Source organism: Talpa europaea (genome assembly GCF_964194135.1).
Source record: "Talpa europaea genome assembly, chromosome: 8".
NCBI classification, from domain to species: Eukaryota; Metazoa; Chordata; class Mammalia; order Eulipotyphla; family Talpidae; genus Talpa; species Talpa europaea.
The window spans coordinates 32,876,457-32,892,753 of record NC_140075.1 but is presented as its reverse complement, the minus strand read 5'-3'; the positions used below and the strand labels follow the sequence as shown (position 1 = coordinate 32,892,753).

The following is a 16,297-nucleotide window of genomic DNA, read 5'->3' as shown; positions in this document are numbered from 1 at the left end:
CTCTCTGGTACTCAAACAAGGGGTAGTATCCTATAATGCCTCACCGTGCTGGATGGGAAAAGATCAGGAATTGAATTGGGGTGGGGACACAGCTTTTGGGTTTGAGCAAGAGAAGCACAGTTTTGATGCATTTATCACAGTGTCCACCTGTGTCTGGACTTGGCAAACTTGCTCAAACTGGTTCTCTTTGATTTTACTTCCTCTTAGTCTGATGCATTTGGAATTTGTCAGTAATTTTCATTTGACATTATCTTGCTGAGGAGAAACAAGGTTACATGAGATGCCATGCTTTTCCCAGTCTCTGGCTCATTGTCCTTTTTTTTTTTTTCATTAAAGTCTTTTTCTAGGTCAGTGTATTTTCATGACATAGTCTGCCAGGGTTCTGCAGAAAGGCCTTGAGAGGTGAAAGCAAAACCACAGGGGTGGCATGATACTCTCCTCACTGTTTCAACCACAGTAGCTCATCTTTTTACATATATATCTTACTTTTTTTAAAGTTCAGCATTAACATTTTTATAACTACCTGATTTTTTTTTGCCACAAGATAAAATAAAAATAAAAAACCACTGCTTTGGGTGATCACCCAAGGAAAGTTCTTAAAGATCCGTAAGCAACATCAAGGAGGAAAAGGCTAGGAGCTTATTAGCACTGGCTCAGCCATTGTCTTTTAAACATTTTCAATCCAGAAACCAGAGCCTCTTATAAGAATTCTTGTTTTCACTTTACCGAGTATTTTTCAGTTGGTGTGACTCTGCATGTTGCGGGATCCCGTAGAGATGCTCAAATCCATGCAAGGAAAAATCCAAACCGATGGAGGTAGGACCTGTAGGCACCAGGACACTGACTGAGTTTTTCTACTTAATGGGACAATCAATTATTCAGGTAACTGTGAGTGTCCCAAGATGACTGGATTAGGGGCTGAGAGCCGTGAGCTCGCCCTGATCAATCAGCAGATCATGTATGCTGACTCCTTAAGAGGTTATATTCAGGCATTGTAAGGACACAGAAGTAAACAAGGCAAAGTCCTGGTCAGTTATGAGTTACGTTTCTATAGCTGTGTACTGAAGCTTTCTGTGTATGTAAGCTTTCTGTGTAAGGTTTTAGGTTTTTTTCCCTAATACAGATTTTCCTGACATATATTGCATACATCTTTGCTGTGAGAGAGCAAAGGATACTGATCAGTTTTAATCTTTGCTAGATGGAAGACCGTGTGTCATCTGCCAGATCATTTATCCCGAATGTATACACAGGCCATATTGTCAAGGGCACCAGGTGGATTCTGGCTTTTCACAGTACCCCCTTCCCTGTGATTATAAATATATATATATATATATTTTCTTTAGCCAAAGACAAAATCCTTTATTTAATAATTTACTTTAGAGACTAAAATTCACTCTTAGGTAAAAGTATTTGACATTAAATGGTCTTTATTTGGAGAAAGGGGGGTCTATAGAGAAGGTAAGAAGGATTATGATGTTATAAAAAAAAAAAAGGAGAGCCTGCGGGCTCCCCTACTTGTAAATTTGGGGCATATTTCAAATCCTTTTCCTTATACGAGGCTTAGATATAGATGCCAGAACAGGGATTCTAAAGGAGTTGGGGGAAGACCTGTTATTTTACAAGGTAGGGAGGAAGCAGGAAAGTGTCTTTCCAGTTACATAAACCTCCAGTATCTGAAAGGCATCTCCTAAAGAGACAAACTTCCTTCCAGACCCCTACCCCATCCTGTCAGTAAACCTAGTGAGAAATGTCAAAGATGGTCATGGGATGCCTATGTGAACATGAAGTTTGAAAAAGGTTGAGAACCACTGGCTTGGAAAGTTGGGGCTGATGGGCTCTGGAACTTGGTGACATCATTTCAATCTCATAAAAATAGAATGTGGAATTTGCAGCTGGGTGATCTCCTAGATCTAGTGTAAGCAGCATGCTGACCCAGACACTTCCACAAGACCATGAACTCTATGAGGCCTGCATTTCTCTACACTTCCCACAGAAGGTATACAGCCACATTTTTCTGTTGCAATGCATTATCCAAGAACAGGATACCCAAATCTGAGATTTCATCAAATACCATCCAAAAATTAACAATAAAACAAGAAAATAATAAAATAAAAAAGACCAAAAAATCTGAGATTTGAGTTCACCTTATAGAAGTCACTTGTTTAGGTGCCAAAGCTCAAGGGACATTTAGATAATGACATTTAACTATTTTGGAACAATATGATTTAACACTATACCAGTTTCAATTTTACCATTAGCTTTGATATCCACAAATTTTCCAAATTTCTCTTCCCATAGATCTAGAGCATCTTGATTTTCCTGTTGGAATGGAAAAAAGAGCAAATAGAGTTTATTAATTGCAACAAGGATTACTATAATAGCATATTTTATATGGATTGTTAAAAAACTGGAGTGAGGGAGCCTCGCCGGTGGCTCCAGCAGGTTGAGCGCAGCGCTGTGAGGCTGTCTGCAGCCTCTGCAGCAAGGGTTTGATTCCCGGCCAGCCAGGGAGATACCCACATGCACGGCAGACCTGTCCTGTCTTGCCCACTGTTCCCCTCATTAGTGTATTTCAGTCAATCTGCCTGTTCTGCTCCCTGCTCTGTCTCTGGTGAATCCTCTCACCCTCCCACGCCTCTAGCCTGTACCCCAGCTCTTGTATAAATAGATGAATAAATCTTTAAACAAACAAAAAAAAAAACCTAGAGTGAGAAAACTATAATCTTTCAAAAGACCAGTTTATGGTATTAACAAATGTTAAAAAATCAAATCTATTAAGAAAACATGTATATTCTGAATAATGCTAATTTTCCCTGTGAACTAAGCTGATGTGAATATATTTTTTATTGTGGTAAAATATACATAAAATTTGACCATTCTTAAGTCTATGTTTAATGGCATTAATTCACCCTGTACAGCAACCATTACTATCTGTCTTTGGAATTTTACATCTGCCCAAACTGAACCTCGGTACCCATTAAACGATAGTCCCTTATTCCTCCAACTCCTGGCAATCATCATTCTACTTCCTGTCTCTGAACTTGACTACTCTAGATATCTCATTTAAGTGGAATCATATAGTATTTGTCCTTTTGTGATGGGCTTATTTCACTTAGTATAATATCTTCACTATACTAGGTTGTTTCACTCATGGAGAGACTGACAGAATTTTGTTCAATGATACAGATTGTCATCTATTTTGTAGTATGTGTTGGAATTTCCTTCCTTTGTAAGGCTGACTATAATTTATCATCCTGGTGACCATAGCAACTATCAAGGCTCCTTTGAAATTGCACGTGGTTTTGATGAAGAAAAAATTTCTGGAGTGTACATTTCTCATATTTTAGCCAAAAAATCTTTTTCTCCTTATTTAAAAAAATTTCTTTTTATTTTTATTGAGGTAACATCATGATTTAGAGGCATAGGGTCTCCCCCTTCATGTGCAAAACAATCTTTTAAAAAAACAATCAGACCATTCTTTGCTGCTTATCATCTTTCCATAGTTTTCCTTTGCTCTTAGGATAAAGTCTAAAAAGGTTAACATGTTCTAGAAGAATGTAAGCCCTATGATTATTAGGGAAGTTTGATTTGTTCAATGATCTGTCACCAAAATCTATTCTCTAGGAGGTGCTCAACAAGTATTTGTTAAATAAAAGAATTATTCCAAGACTTTTCACAGAATTGCCCCTGGCTAACACACTAGCTTGTTACATACATGCTTTGCTTTGCTTTCTCCTAACAAAAGATAATTTATATAAAATTTCTCAAGTGTGAACTTTCTGACCTCAATGTCTTTGACTATGGAAAGACATTTGGAATATTCTCTATCTGGAATATTCTTTACCCAGCTTTTTGACAGGCATCAGGCTCAGCTTTAACATTCTTTCCATTAGGAGGGTTTTCCTAACTCTCAACTTGGTCAAATTCCTTGCTGTGTCCTTTGACAGAACCCTTTATAATACTTCTCATGCAGTAATTACTTAGTGTCTGTCTTTCCAAGCAGATTCCAAGTTTCATGGGGACAGGTTGGGATCTGTTTCATTCACAAATGATTCTCCTGTCTAAGTATAACTTACTTGCCTGGCATAAAGCAGGCTCTCAGCAATTTTATATTTTTTGAATGAATGAATACATAAATGACCAAATGAATGAAATAATCAATGAGATATTAAGGCAAGCAAGAGACAGTGCTTGCCTTACTGATTTACAACCTGTAAATCAGCCATAATTTACATGTAATAGAGCATTTAACAATTACTCATCAGTAGTAGAAGGGAGGAAAAGAGCCAATTATATGCCACATAATGATGATGATGGTGTAAAAGATTAAAAAGAAAAGAAAAGTTGCTCAATCTGGATTACCTGACAGGTGTCAGTAGATGCATCCTCCTCATGTTCTTTGGTAGCTCTGTTTCAACATAAAATTGTTTCACTCACAGCATGACTGACAGAATTTTGTTCAAGGATACAGATTTTCATTTGCAACTTTTGACACACATAAATTATATACTTTAACTTATTAAAAATAACTTCATTATAAAAATAAAAATTTATAAAATTGAACATTTGATTTCTTACAAAAATGAAAATATATTAGAATTTTCTTGACACTTTAAAAATATTTTTTATCAGTTCTTTTGTTATAAATGTAATACATGCTCATAATACTTAAAACAAGTAAGCAATAGAATTTTCTCTTCATTTATTACCCTAGTACAGAGCAATAGATGTACTGTCTTTCAGAATGACTGTGACAACTTATTTTCTTAACCACAGTTGTTTTTGAGTGCTCATTTCTCCCCATTCTTAACAATATTGATCTTTTATCAATCTTTTGACTCTTTGTCAATCAAATTTTAAAAAAGATGATGCATTTCAATTTGTATTTCTGTGGTCATGAATGAGGTAGACTACCTTTTTATACATTAAATGGTATTTTTATTTCTTCTGTGAATTTTCTATTCAGATTCACTACACATTAATTTTTTTTACTGTACAGTGTGTTTGTAAAGAATTTAAAGAATCATACTAAAATGAACAACTATGGATCCATTGGAAGCATAAGCTGCAGAAAAATCTTGTTCCTTGGGAGTTTCTGTGTGCTGCTCTTCAAATGCATATGTCTATTCCCACACCCTTCAGAGTAACACTTTACTAAATTTTGTGTAATAGCTATCTCTTATGGTTTTTAAAAATATTATTCTCACATGTGTAAGCAACCCCATATATCTATTATTTGGTTTTGCCTTAAAAAATCTTTCATACAAATAGAGAGATACTGCATATATTTTTTGTATTTTTTTTCACTCATTCTTAAAATTTTTGATATCATGTTGTTAATATGTGCTAATATGCTGCAGTTTGCTTGTTCTTTTCTCACTGAGTTAAGCTTTTTATATCATATATTAATTTTTGGCTTTTATATACATTTAACATTTTTCATTAGTATGTTGCCTTTTAATTTTTTAAAAATCAATACTTTATTTATTAGAGCAGTTTTAGGTTAACAGCAAAATTGAGCAGAAAGCAGAGTTCCCACATACTCATTGTTCCCACACATGTAGTCTCCCCCATTATCAACATCTCACATGAGAGTGGTACACTATCAACTAACATCCATAGTTTACATTTGGGTTCACTCTTGGTGTTATGTTTTCCATGGGCTTTGACGAATGTATGATGTCATATAGCTATCATTGTGGTATCATACAGAATATTTTCACTGACCTAAAAATCTTCTGTTCCTTGCCTAGTCGTCACTCTGTTTCCTTAGTCCCTGCAACTACTAATCTTTTCACTGTCTCCAGAGTTTTGTCTTTTCCAGAATGTCATATAGTTGGATTCACATAAAATGTACTCTTTACAGGATTGGCTTTCTTCACTTGGTAAAAACATTTAAGGTCCTCCATGTCATTTCAAGGCTTGTTTAGCTCATTTTCTTTAAGGCCAAGTAATAGTCCATTGTCTGGATATCCCACAGTTTATCTGTTTACTTACTGAAGGACTTCTTGGTTGTTTCCATGTTTTGGCAATTAATAAAGCTGCTAAAAATACCTATATGCAGATTTTTTTGTGTGGACATAAGGTTTTTATTTTATTTTTCAATTTATTTTTATTTACTTTTTATTGAAGTACCATTGCATGGTATAATTTCAGGTATACTTCATTGAAAATATATGCATATACTATATTAAGTTCACTACTAAAAGTCCAGCTCTACCTTTCATCATACAATTGACCCCTTTGTCCTGATGATTTAGGCCCCCTTACTTTCCTCTTTCTCTTCTGGTAACCACTAATTTTTCTTATAGTTCAAAAGGTTTATCTTATTTAATTTATCTGTTTCTTTGTTTTCTCTGTATACCACATATGAGTGAAATCATATGGTATGTGCCTTCCTCCATGTGGCTCATTTCACTAGTATAATACCTTGTAGATCCATTCATGTTGATGGGATTTCATCTTTTTAGTAGCTGAATAATATTCCACTGTGTATATATACTCTATGCCTTCTTTATCCACTTGTTAGATGATGGGTTATTCCAGTTCTTGGTTATTATAAATATGCTGCAATGAACATGGGGGTACATATAATTTTTGGAAGTAGTGTTCTTTATTCTTTATGTAAATATCCAGAGGTTGGATTTTCAGGAATTTGCATACTGCCTTTAATATTGGCTGTACCAATTTACATTTTCACCAACAGTGTAACATTCTCTGTAACATTTCTTACTTCTTGTCTTTTGGAGAACATCTATTCTCACAGGTGTGATGGGATATCTCACTGTTGTCTTGATTTACATTTCCTTGATAATAAGAGATGATAAACATCTTTTCAAATGCTTGTTGGTCAGCTGTATGTCTTTGTAGGGGAAGTGTTTATTCAGACCTCTTCCCATTTTTAAAAAATTTATTTATGCCTACAAGAACTGGGATACAGGCCAGAGATGCGAGGGGTGAGAGGATTCACCAGAGTAAGAGGGGGGAACAAAACAAGCGATTGACTGAAATACACTGCTGAGGGGAGCAGCAGGCAAGACAGAAGAGGTCTGCTGTGCCATGTGGGTCACCTCCCTGGCCAGCCGGGGTTAGAACTCTTGCTGCAGAGGCTGTGGATAGCTTCCATAGTGCTGTGCTTAACCTCTTGTGCACCAGGAAGGCCCATCTTTTCCCAATTTTTCATTGACTTTTTTTTTTTAGTGTTGTTTTATGAGTTCTTTATATATTTTGCATATTAACCCCATTAGACTCATGATGTACAAGTATCTTCTCCCATTCAGTAGGATAGCTTTTCATTTTGATTAAAATTTCTTTTGCCGAAGATTTTTAGAAATGCAGTTCCATTTTGTTTATTTTTGCTTTTGTTTCCCTTAATATTGACATCGAGTTCCCAAGCACATCTCTAAACTGATGTCAAGGAGTGTATCACCTATGTTTTTTTCTTGTACATAAATTTTTACTTCCTTGGATTAAACACTAAGGGATACAATTGCTGGACGCATGGTAAGAATGTTTACTTTTGTAAGAAACTGTCCAACTGTCTCCCAGGGTGGCTATATGACTTTGTATTCCCAGCAGCAAAGAAAGAGGAGTCCCCATTTTTCCATATACTTGCCAGCATTTGGTAGTGTTACTGTTTTGGATGTTGGCCATTCAAATAGATGCATAACAATTAAAAAAAAAAGATACTGTTTTAATTTGCAATTCCCTAATGACATGATATTGAACATCTTTGCATTTGCTTAACTGCCACCTGTTAAGATATCTGTTCAGGTCTTTTGCCCATTTTTAAATTTGGTGGTTCATTTTCTTACTGAATTTTAAGAGTTCTTTGTATATTTTGAGTAGTAGTCCTTTATCAGATGTGTATTTTGCAAATATTTTTCTGGCTTGTCTTCTAGTGCTCTTGACATTGTTTTTCACAGGCCAGCAGTTATTACTTTCAATGAAGTCCAGCTTATCAGTTATTTCTTTCATAGATTGTTATTTTGGTGTTGTATGTGAAAAACATCACCATACCCTAAGTTATCTAAACTTTCTCCTGTTCTAGGAGTTTGCATTTTAGATTAATGTTTTTGCATACAAATGTCCAATTGTTCCCGAATCATTTGTTGAAAAAGCTATCTGTGCTCTATTGTATTGGTTTCACTCTCATGACAAAGATCTATCTGTTCACTATATTTATATGGGTATATTGTTGGGGTCTGTATTTTATTCCATTGATATATTTGTCTTTTTATTCACCCATACCTGTTTTGACTATTGTTGCTTTAGGGGAAGGATGTTATTTGAGGGCTTGTTTTCAAGTGTAGGGTAATTCATGTTATTGTAAGGGGGTAAAGTGAAATTATGAAGATATGTTTTTTACATGAACATTTATCAAGTTAACAGGAGGTATTAAGAGTGCCACATTTGCAAAAGTTAGGGAATCACTCTAGTCAGAAAGCCTGCATTCACCTACATAGGTGCAAAGATGAAATTTCTTAGAACAATATTCCATCAAATAAGGCAAATCTATTCTCTATTGTGATATATTATCTAATAATATATATGACAAATATAATATGTACTTTATTAATTTATATAATTCACAATCAGGTTTTCTTAAGTTCTATACAAGTAATGTGCAAAAATACCTTTGCAGGTGCTCAAAATACAGTTGGCCCAGGGAGTTTATGCTCATCACAACCTCTTCTTCAGACACCATGTCTACCTTGAATGGGTTTGCTGAGATATGTAACTTCAAATCTCCTTTTCCATCTGTCAATACCAGGCTGCCTGTATCCTCTGTGTGTGCAATCAACCTAGAAAACAAAGCAGGAAGAGACAATTAACTTGCTATAGGGTTATATGGCTCTTTAGATTCTCAATTTAAAGTAATTAATTAGTAAGTCAATATTTATGTGATTTAGCACAGATAAGGCAGTAGAGAATATTCATGGAAAGTATGGGCTTTGGCATCAGAGAGTCTGACTTAAACATAGCTCTACCATGCATTAGGTATATAACTTTGGACATGTTAATCAATCTTTCAATTCTCAGTTTCCTAACCTGAAAATGAAAATAATAAAAGAAAGAACAAATGGAGTTTTTAAAAGATAATTAAATGAGATCACACATATAAAGCACTTAGCACAGTGCTGGCACATAACAAGCACTCAGTATCATCCTTATTGCCTTGGTCTGGACAGTGTAGTGACACTTTGGTGCACAGAATCTAAGTGCTTTGCTCCCGTCCCCCCCCACTCATTCCAACCACCTAATTAGAAACTGAAAAATAACTAGATTGGGATATTGACTCACTAAGTTCACAGCGAGATGGCACTAGGTCAGACTTTTGTTTATCTATTTCTCACCTAACAAACATCAGCCTTCATTTTGAAGGTAGACTGTTAGAATGTTTTGGATCCTCAGATATTAAGTAAGCTTAGAGCATTTAAAATACCTCAAAGGTCTAATTATTTCTTTCTCTGGTGTATAGTCACCTTAGGAAATGACCAGGGACCTCTTTTGGGAAGATTGGAAAGGATAGTTTATGTTTTTATTATATCCTTACAAAGTCCTTCTTCATAGATTCTAGGCCTCCTCTTTAAGCACGATGTTTAGGGTGTGAAAACTAACTGTTCTGGAGTTGTTTGAGAGGCGTCTCACTGTTCATCAAACCTATTTAGGGTTCTTGTAATTATTCCATCAAGTAGGACTGTCATCCATGTATTTCAGTCTGATAGACCCCCTTACTACCATGAGGATTAAACCATTTTGAGAACCACACAGGCCCTGCTACATATTTTGGAAACATGTTCACCTTGTCTCTGACAACTACATGCTGCTACTTGAACGTGTCCATCTGAAGTCTCATCATAGCTAGTGAAATCAGGGAGCTCCTATTCATGGCATCATAGCCCACTATTATCTCCAGGCCATAAAAGATGTTTACTACTCTGCTTTCCAAGTTTTCTCTCACCCATATATTTCTAAATGAAAGGAGTATCTTCTGTCTTTTTGGATAACACATTTAGGGGCTAGATTAAGCTGATGGCATTTGATAAAGCCATTTCAACAGCTTTCTCTCTCTAAATCTATAGATCATTTATTCTACACTACCCCAAGGAATTTTGGGCACCTTGCTTCATTCAGTCAATTCCATATATAGTATAGATTACAGCTAACCAATCACACAATTAGAACCACTCCCAGCTATTCAAGTAGGCATATCAATTTTAGATTCTGGTACTTGTACCCAATGTCAATAAATCTAGCATGACCTAAAATTATGTTCCTTTTGTCTGGTCTAGGAATTTCTCAAATAATTTCCATGTACATTTCCCAGTTTTTTCCCAATATACAGACTTATAATTCTTTAGGTTGAGTGTCTTCTCTGAGGTTTGACTGTAATTAGCTCCAAGGGCATCTTGGGCTCTGACTAATGGAGGGCCTGGGGGCAGTGAAGGGTGGAAGGGATGAAGCACAGGGAACACTGGGATCCCCTTACAGGGCACATCTTAGGTAAGGTCAACAGGGGTTTTAAAGCAAGGTAGGATCAGCTGTGGCAGACAGAGCAGAGGATCTGCCTTGCTGGAAAGGGGTGTTCTGTAGAATTTTGAAGTTTGGGTACTTATAATTAACCAAATCTTTCCAAATGTTATTATTCAATTTTTTTTAAAAGATTTTATTTTTATTTATTTATACAAGCACTGGGTACAGTCAGAATCGCGGGAGGGTGAGAGAATTCACCAGAGCTAGAGCGGGGAGCAGAGCAGGCAGAAGGACTGAAGCACACTGCTGAGGGGAGCAGCGGGCGGCAGGAGGGGTCTGCGCGCCATGTGGGACCCTCCTCCGGTGGCTGGGGGGCAGCCGGGGATCGAACTGGCGCTGCAGAGGCTGCGGGCAGCTTCACAACCCAGCGCTCAACCGCTGCGCCACCGGGGAGGCCCTGTTATCATTCAATTTTGAGGCACCCTACATTTCCCCAGTTAATGTCCTAAATTTACAGATCTGATGAAGTTGTGATTTCAACTCATGGTCTAATTCCTCAAACTACAATATCAAATTCTGTATCTGATTTTCTACTACAAAACATTCTATAGCTACAAGAGACATAAGAGACTTTTAGGGTAGTCATAGATACTAGGTTTCTGACAATGTCTTGAGCTAAGAATTTAAAGCCCTGGGATTGCTATTTTTTTTTTTTTAAGATTTATTTATTTATTTATTTATACAAGCACTGGGTACAGTCAGAAGCACGGGAGGGTGAGAGAATTCACCAGAGCCAGAGCAGGCAGAGTGACGAAGTACACTGCTGAGGGGAGCAGCGGGCAGCAGGAGAGGTCTGCCCACCATGTGGGACCCTCCTTCGGTGGCCGGGGAGCAGCCGGGGATCGAACCGGCGCCACAGAGGCTCTGGGCAGCTTCGCAAGCCAGCGCTCAACCGCTGCGCCACGGGGGAGGCCCGGATTGCTATTTTTTTTAATAAAGTTCTTCAGTGAGGGTAATAAACAGCCACCTCAGAGTTTAGAATTCTTTTTTTTTTTAAGTTTAATTATTTTTTTTAAAGATTTATTTTATTTATACAAGAACCAGGATATAGGCCAGAGGTGCGGGAGGGTGAGAGGATTCACCAGAGACAGAGAGGGCAACAAAACAGGCAGACTGATGAAACACACTGCTGAGGGGAGCAGCGGGTGAGACAGGAGAGGTCTGCCGTGCCATGTGGATTGCTCCGAGGCCCGTGGGGATCCAACCAGCACTGCAGAGGCTGAGGACAGCTTTACAGCGCTGCACTCAACCACCTGTGCCACAAGGGAGGCCCCAGAGTTTTGAATTCTATATGGCAACAATATATAGCCATGCTTTTCATAGGCATTTTATTTCAATTGGCCGCAGGTAGTTAATTTGAGTAACTTTGCCACTGAATGCCATGGTTTATTACTAGTTGATTTAGTTTGCTAGTGTCCTCATATGGTTATCCTTCTGTCTGTGTTACCTGTATCCTAATCTCCTCTTTTTAGAGGAGATTTATTGGATTAGGGCCTGCCTTAATGATCCCATTTTAATTTAGTAACCTCTCCTATGGCCCAATTTTTACATATAGTAACATTGAGATACAAGGGGTTAGAGCATCAACAAATAAAAGGGCTGCGGGCATAATTCATCGTAGCACTGACATTTCATCCTCTAATGACATCTTAGTCCTCACTGCCTTCAAATTTAAGTAGGTTGGCTAATGAGTCTCATATTCTCATATCCCATTCTTCAGGGTCTGTTGCTTAAATTCACTTCTGAAGCCAATAAGTATCTTAAACAGGACTCATCTGCAGATAACAGAAACTACTCTCATTACTTTAAGCAGAAAGTTAATAGTTTAATAAGAGGAATTAGGAGCAGGTTCCAGCTGTGTGTTCAGTAATGGCCCCCTAGAACATGCTGCACAACTGTATGGTCAACAGAATTTCTATCTCAGCTAGAATCAGGAAGTGGGACACTCAGAAGACACTGTCATAACTGCAGGGCTCCAGATCATACCACCTTAGCTTTATCCAGAGATGAGGAAACCACTGCTCTAACTAGTGTAGCTCTAGACCTGTTCCACAGCTGTCAAATCCATACTAGTAAAATGGGGAACTCAATTCTGAAATTGAGATTCTCGTCAGTGCAGCTGGATTGGTGAAACCTGAATTACATCAGAGCCTAGCTGCATGGGAGTCTCAGAAGTGGAGAAATGTAGTATTAAGCTTTCTAGTTACTACAGTAGCTAAAGGCCTTTAGAAGTTGGAACAGAGCAGAACTAACATATGAGATGACAAACATAGTACAGGGGGAAAAAACAACTACAGAATATTTTTACTTATGAACACAGATGTAAAATATTTTTTAAATTATATTTTATGCCATATCATCCTGCTCTCTCTCTTTTTTAAAAGATTTATTTATTTATACATGCAAGAATTGGAGTACAGGCCAGAGTTATGGCGGTGGGGGTGGGGGTGAGAGAATTCACCAGAGACATAGTGGGGAACAGAATAGGCGGACTGACTGAAATACACTGCTGAGGGGAGCAGCGGGCGAGTCAGAAGATGTCTGTTCCTCCATGTGGGTAGCTCCCTGGCTGGGGATGGAACTCGTGCTGCAGTGGCTGCGGAGAGCTTCCTAAGTTGCATCTTAACCCCTTGTGCCATCATGGAGGCCTGAGATGTAAAAATTTTAAAGCTTCAAATAGCAAATTGAATATTCCAGGACAGTATAAAATAATATATCATGACCAAGTGGTTTTATATATATTACATTTATATTATTGTGCCAATTGCATTTATATGTATTGTGCCATTTGCCAAATTGCAAAAGCCTTCAGAAGAGTGTTTTTGACTCCTGTTCCTACATTTTTGGTGTATAAATAGGAGCTTAATGAATAGATGTATTTCAAATTTATGACAGGTCTACCATAGCATAGCTGAATTAATTTCTCCTTACAATCTATTGACCATATGTTATATATTTTCATGGAAAAGGTAATCTACATGAAACCATAGTAATGATACAGTTAAAATTAAAGCATATGACATAGTCATAAATTCCTTAAGTGAAATAAAAATGCAGAACATAGCAAATCAACAGGTAGAACCAAACTGAGGTGTTCCTGAAAAGCATGGTGAGAACGGAAGATTTTGCAGGGTTATGGAAAACGCTTTAATCCCCAAATATTTTTTTCACCTAGACACTGATTATTAATTTGTTGCTAACTTCTAAGTCAAATTACATGTTGGGCTTCTGAGACTACTCTAATTGAAAGTAAGTCAATCTAATTGTACAAATTACCATAAGCATGGGAGTTTGACTAGTATATTAGATCTCTGGAGCCCTGTTGCTAATCTGAGCAAGTACATTAAATAACTCTTAATTGTTCCCAAAATCTGGTTGATATACAGCTTTCTTTGTGAGAAGGAGAGCAAGGATCAAAAACGCTGTCTCTCCCCACTAATAAGTGCTGATGAGTCAAATCGTGGATGAAGAGAAAACAGAACGAATAAGGAACAAATGGATCAATTTATCCCCAAATAACTGAAAACTAACTCTGCAAATGATTGTAACGCTGGATAGATAAGATGTGAGGCATATGCAAAATCTACTTTAGAAGGTCTGATAAAAGAATAAATCGAGGGTATTACCAAGACATCTTGTTCCTTGGCTTACCTTACAGTACTTGGCTTGCTTGTAAGGACATCTGGAACTTCATACCTAGGTTTCAGGGGAGTCTCTTCATTGATTTTAAGCCTGAAGATATTTCCCTCTATCCCATAAACTTCAGCCAGGAGCGGAACCTAAGAACAGACATGTGAGATTAGCTTCAAAACATTACCCCAATGATGGTCAGTTTTACCCAGTCAAATTACAATAATTAGAAACTATTGGTTTACATTACTATGGGCAAGTGAACTATAAAACAATGATAATCATAAGGAAAACACTGCCCAATCCCTGCATGTACTTGCTTGGCTACACCCAGGTTAGAGACCATGTGTTGTATGGCTAGGTAGACATGGAATTGTCCAGACCAGGACCTTTAAAGAGTGAAAGAGGTTTCTAACAAAATTAAAATGACAGGTATAAACTGACACTGCCCTTGGAAAATTGAGACCACTGAATCTGTGACTACTGCCATCTGAAGAATAAGAGTTTGGGAGTTAAAGCTGTGGTAACTTGATTCAAGCTGAATGAAGCATGAAAGGTAACAAGCCTTTCAGAATAAATGTGCCAATAGAATAGAGTAGAAAAAACAGTAAAATACAATAGAAAATTCAGAATAAGATAGAATAGAAAAGACAGTAAAATGGTGCTTACTGGAGTTCACCAGTATAGATGAATTAGGCTTGCTGCACTAAAGACAAGGCACTTCCTATACCCCTGGTAATTAGACCTGGGGCTTTTCTCAAGAGACTGGGGAATTTAGGTAAAATTCTTCCACCAATGGGAAAAAGAAGCAGCATAGAAGTATAAAGAATATAGAATTTGAAAGTAAAGCACAAAACCACCACAGACCCTGAGAGTAGATAGGACTGGATTTTGGTTACAAAGTGAGACATCTAGATTAGAGAAATATTTTAAGATAGTGGTTTTCAACTGCTATGCCATGTTATACTGATCGATTGCAAATCTGTAAGTGTGATGCCAAGTTCTGGGTACATGTATTGTGACTTGAGCATCTGTTAGGCTGTGTGACAGAGTTGAACAGGTATACACAATGTGGTGCGAGTAAGAGATAGGAAGCAGGGAGAATAGCAAAGCAGCATTAAAAATATAAAATTGGAACTTTGCCTCTTGGGAATATATAGGAAAGTAGTCAGGACACTTCAGTGATGTGACCCTGAAGAGTAATCAGGTAAACAATTGCTGGCTGTGGCTGTGTTTACAGATATTCTTAAAACGGGATTATGACATAGTGTGACAATCTAGATTACAAATACACTGTAATTATTTTTTCCAGTTTCATTGAGATATGACTGGCATGTAACACTGACTACAGTTTAGAGTGTGATTTGATGCACTTATATAATTGCAAAATAATTACCACTATACCTAACACCTGCATTGCCTCACATAATTATTTCCTTTTTGTGGTGAGAACATTCTCTCAGCAATTTTCAAGTATATACTTAAGTATATTAACTATAACACCATGTTGTATATACCACCTCTGGAATGTATTCATCTTCCAGCTGGAAGTTTGTACTCCTTCACGCCAACCCTTAGTCATACTGTAATTATTGCTTAACTTTTAATGTTCTTTTGTATGTGTGAGTTACTTCTGTTGTATGCCATCAGAAGTCTAAGATATGAAAATGTGTCCAAACACAAACAGACCTGATATCCCATTAGATTATGTATTCTCTCCCAAAGTAGACATATTTTTCCAAATTCAACTCAACTAACATTTATTTGGCATCTAACTTCATGATGTGCTGCTTGCTTTGAAAGGATGACTAATCCCTTAGGGAGATTGTAGTTTAGAGGGTATAAACCACATATAAAGTAAACATAAAGCATTTTAGGATGTGCTGAGGTAGAAGGAAAGGACAGGGCTGTGGGGGAAGAAGGAAGATGAATATTAATGACTGTAGCGAAAAGGACTCTGGAAGAGGGACTTCAGCAGGGCCTTTATGCCTTAGTAGGATGTTGAATAGGCAAAAATAGGCAAGAAACTCTTAAGCAGAGGGCACAAAGGTTGTACGCCTAAGATAATGAACACATTACAGCTAGTTTCTCCCATTTATAGTAATATAGCTTATTATTTTTTAAACCAAAG

At 37.2% G+C, this 16,297-nt stretch overlaps 1 protein-coding gene across 1 annotated transcript in view; it reads right to left on the bottom strand.

The window, feature by feature from the left end:
- The window catches only part of GANC (glucosidase alpha, neutral C), a gene marked incomplete at both ends in the record, with an annotated part of 57,649 nt that overhangs the window by 31,680 nt on the left and 9,672 nt on the right, over positions 1 to 16,297 (bottom strand). Inside the window, 5 exons of the mRNA XM_084239988.1 lie at positions 727 to 823; positions 2,253 to 2,319; positions 4,363 to 4,408; positions 8,637 to 8,804; positions 14,188 to 14,315. Of these exons, the coding sequence (XP_084096114.1) occupies positions 727 to 823; positions 2,253 to 2,319; positions 4,363 to 4,408; positions 8,637 to 8,804; positions 14,188 to 14,315 (506 nt within the window). The remainder of the gene's footprint in view (positions 1 to 726; positions 824 to 2,252; positions 2,320 to 4,362; positions 4,409 to 8,636; positions 8,805 to 14,187; positions 14,316 to 16,297) is intronic.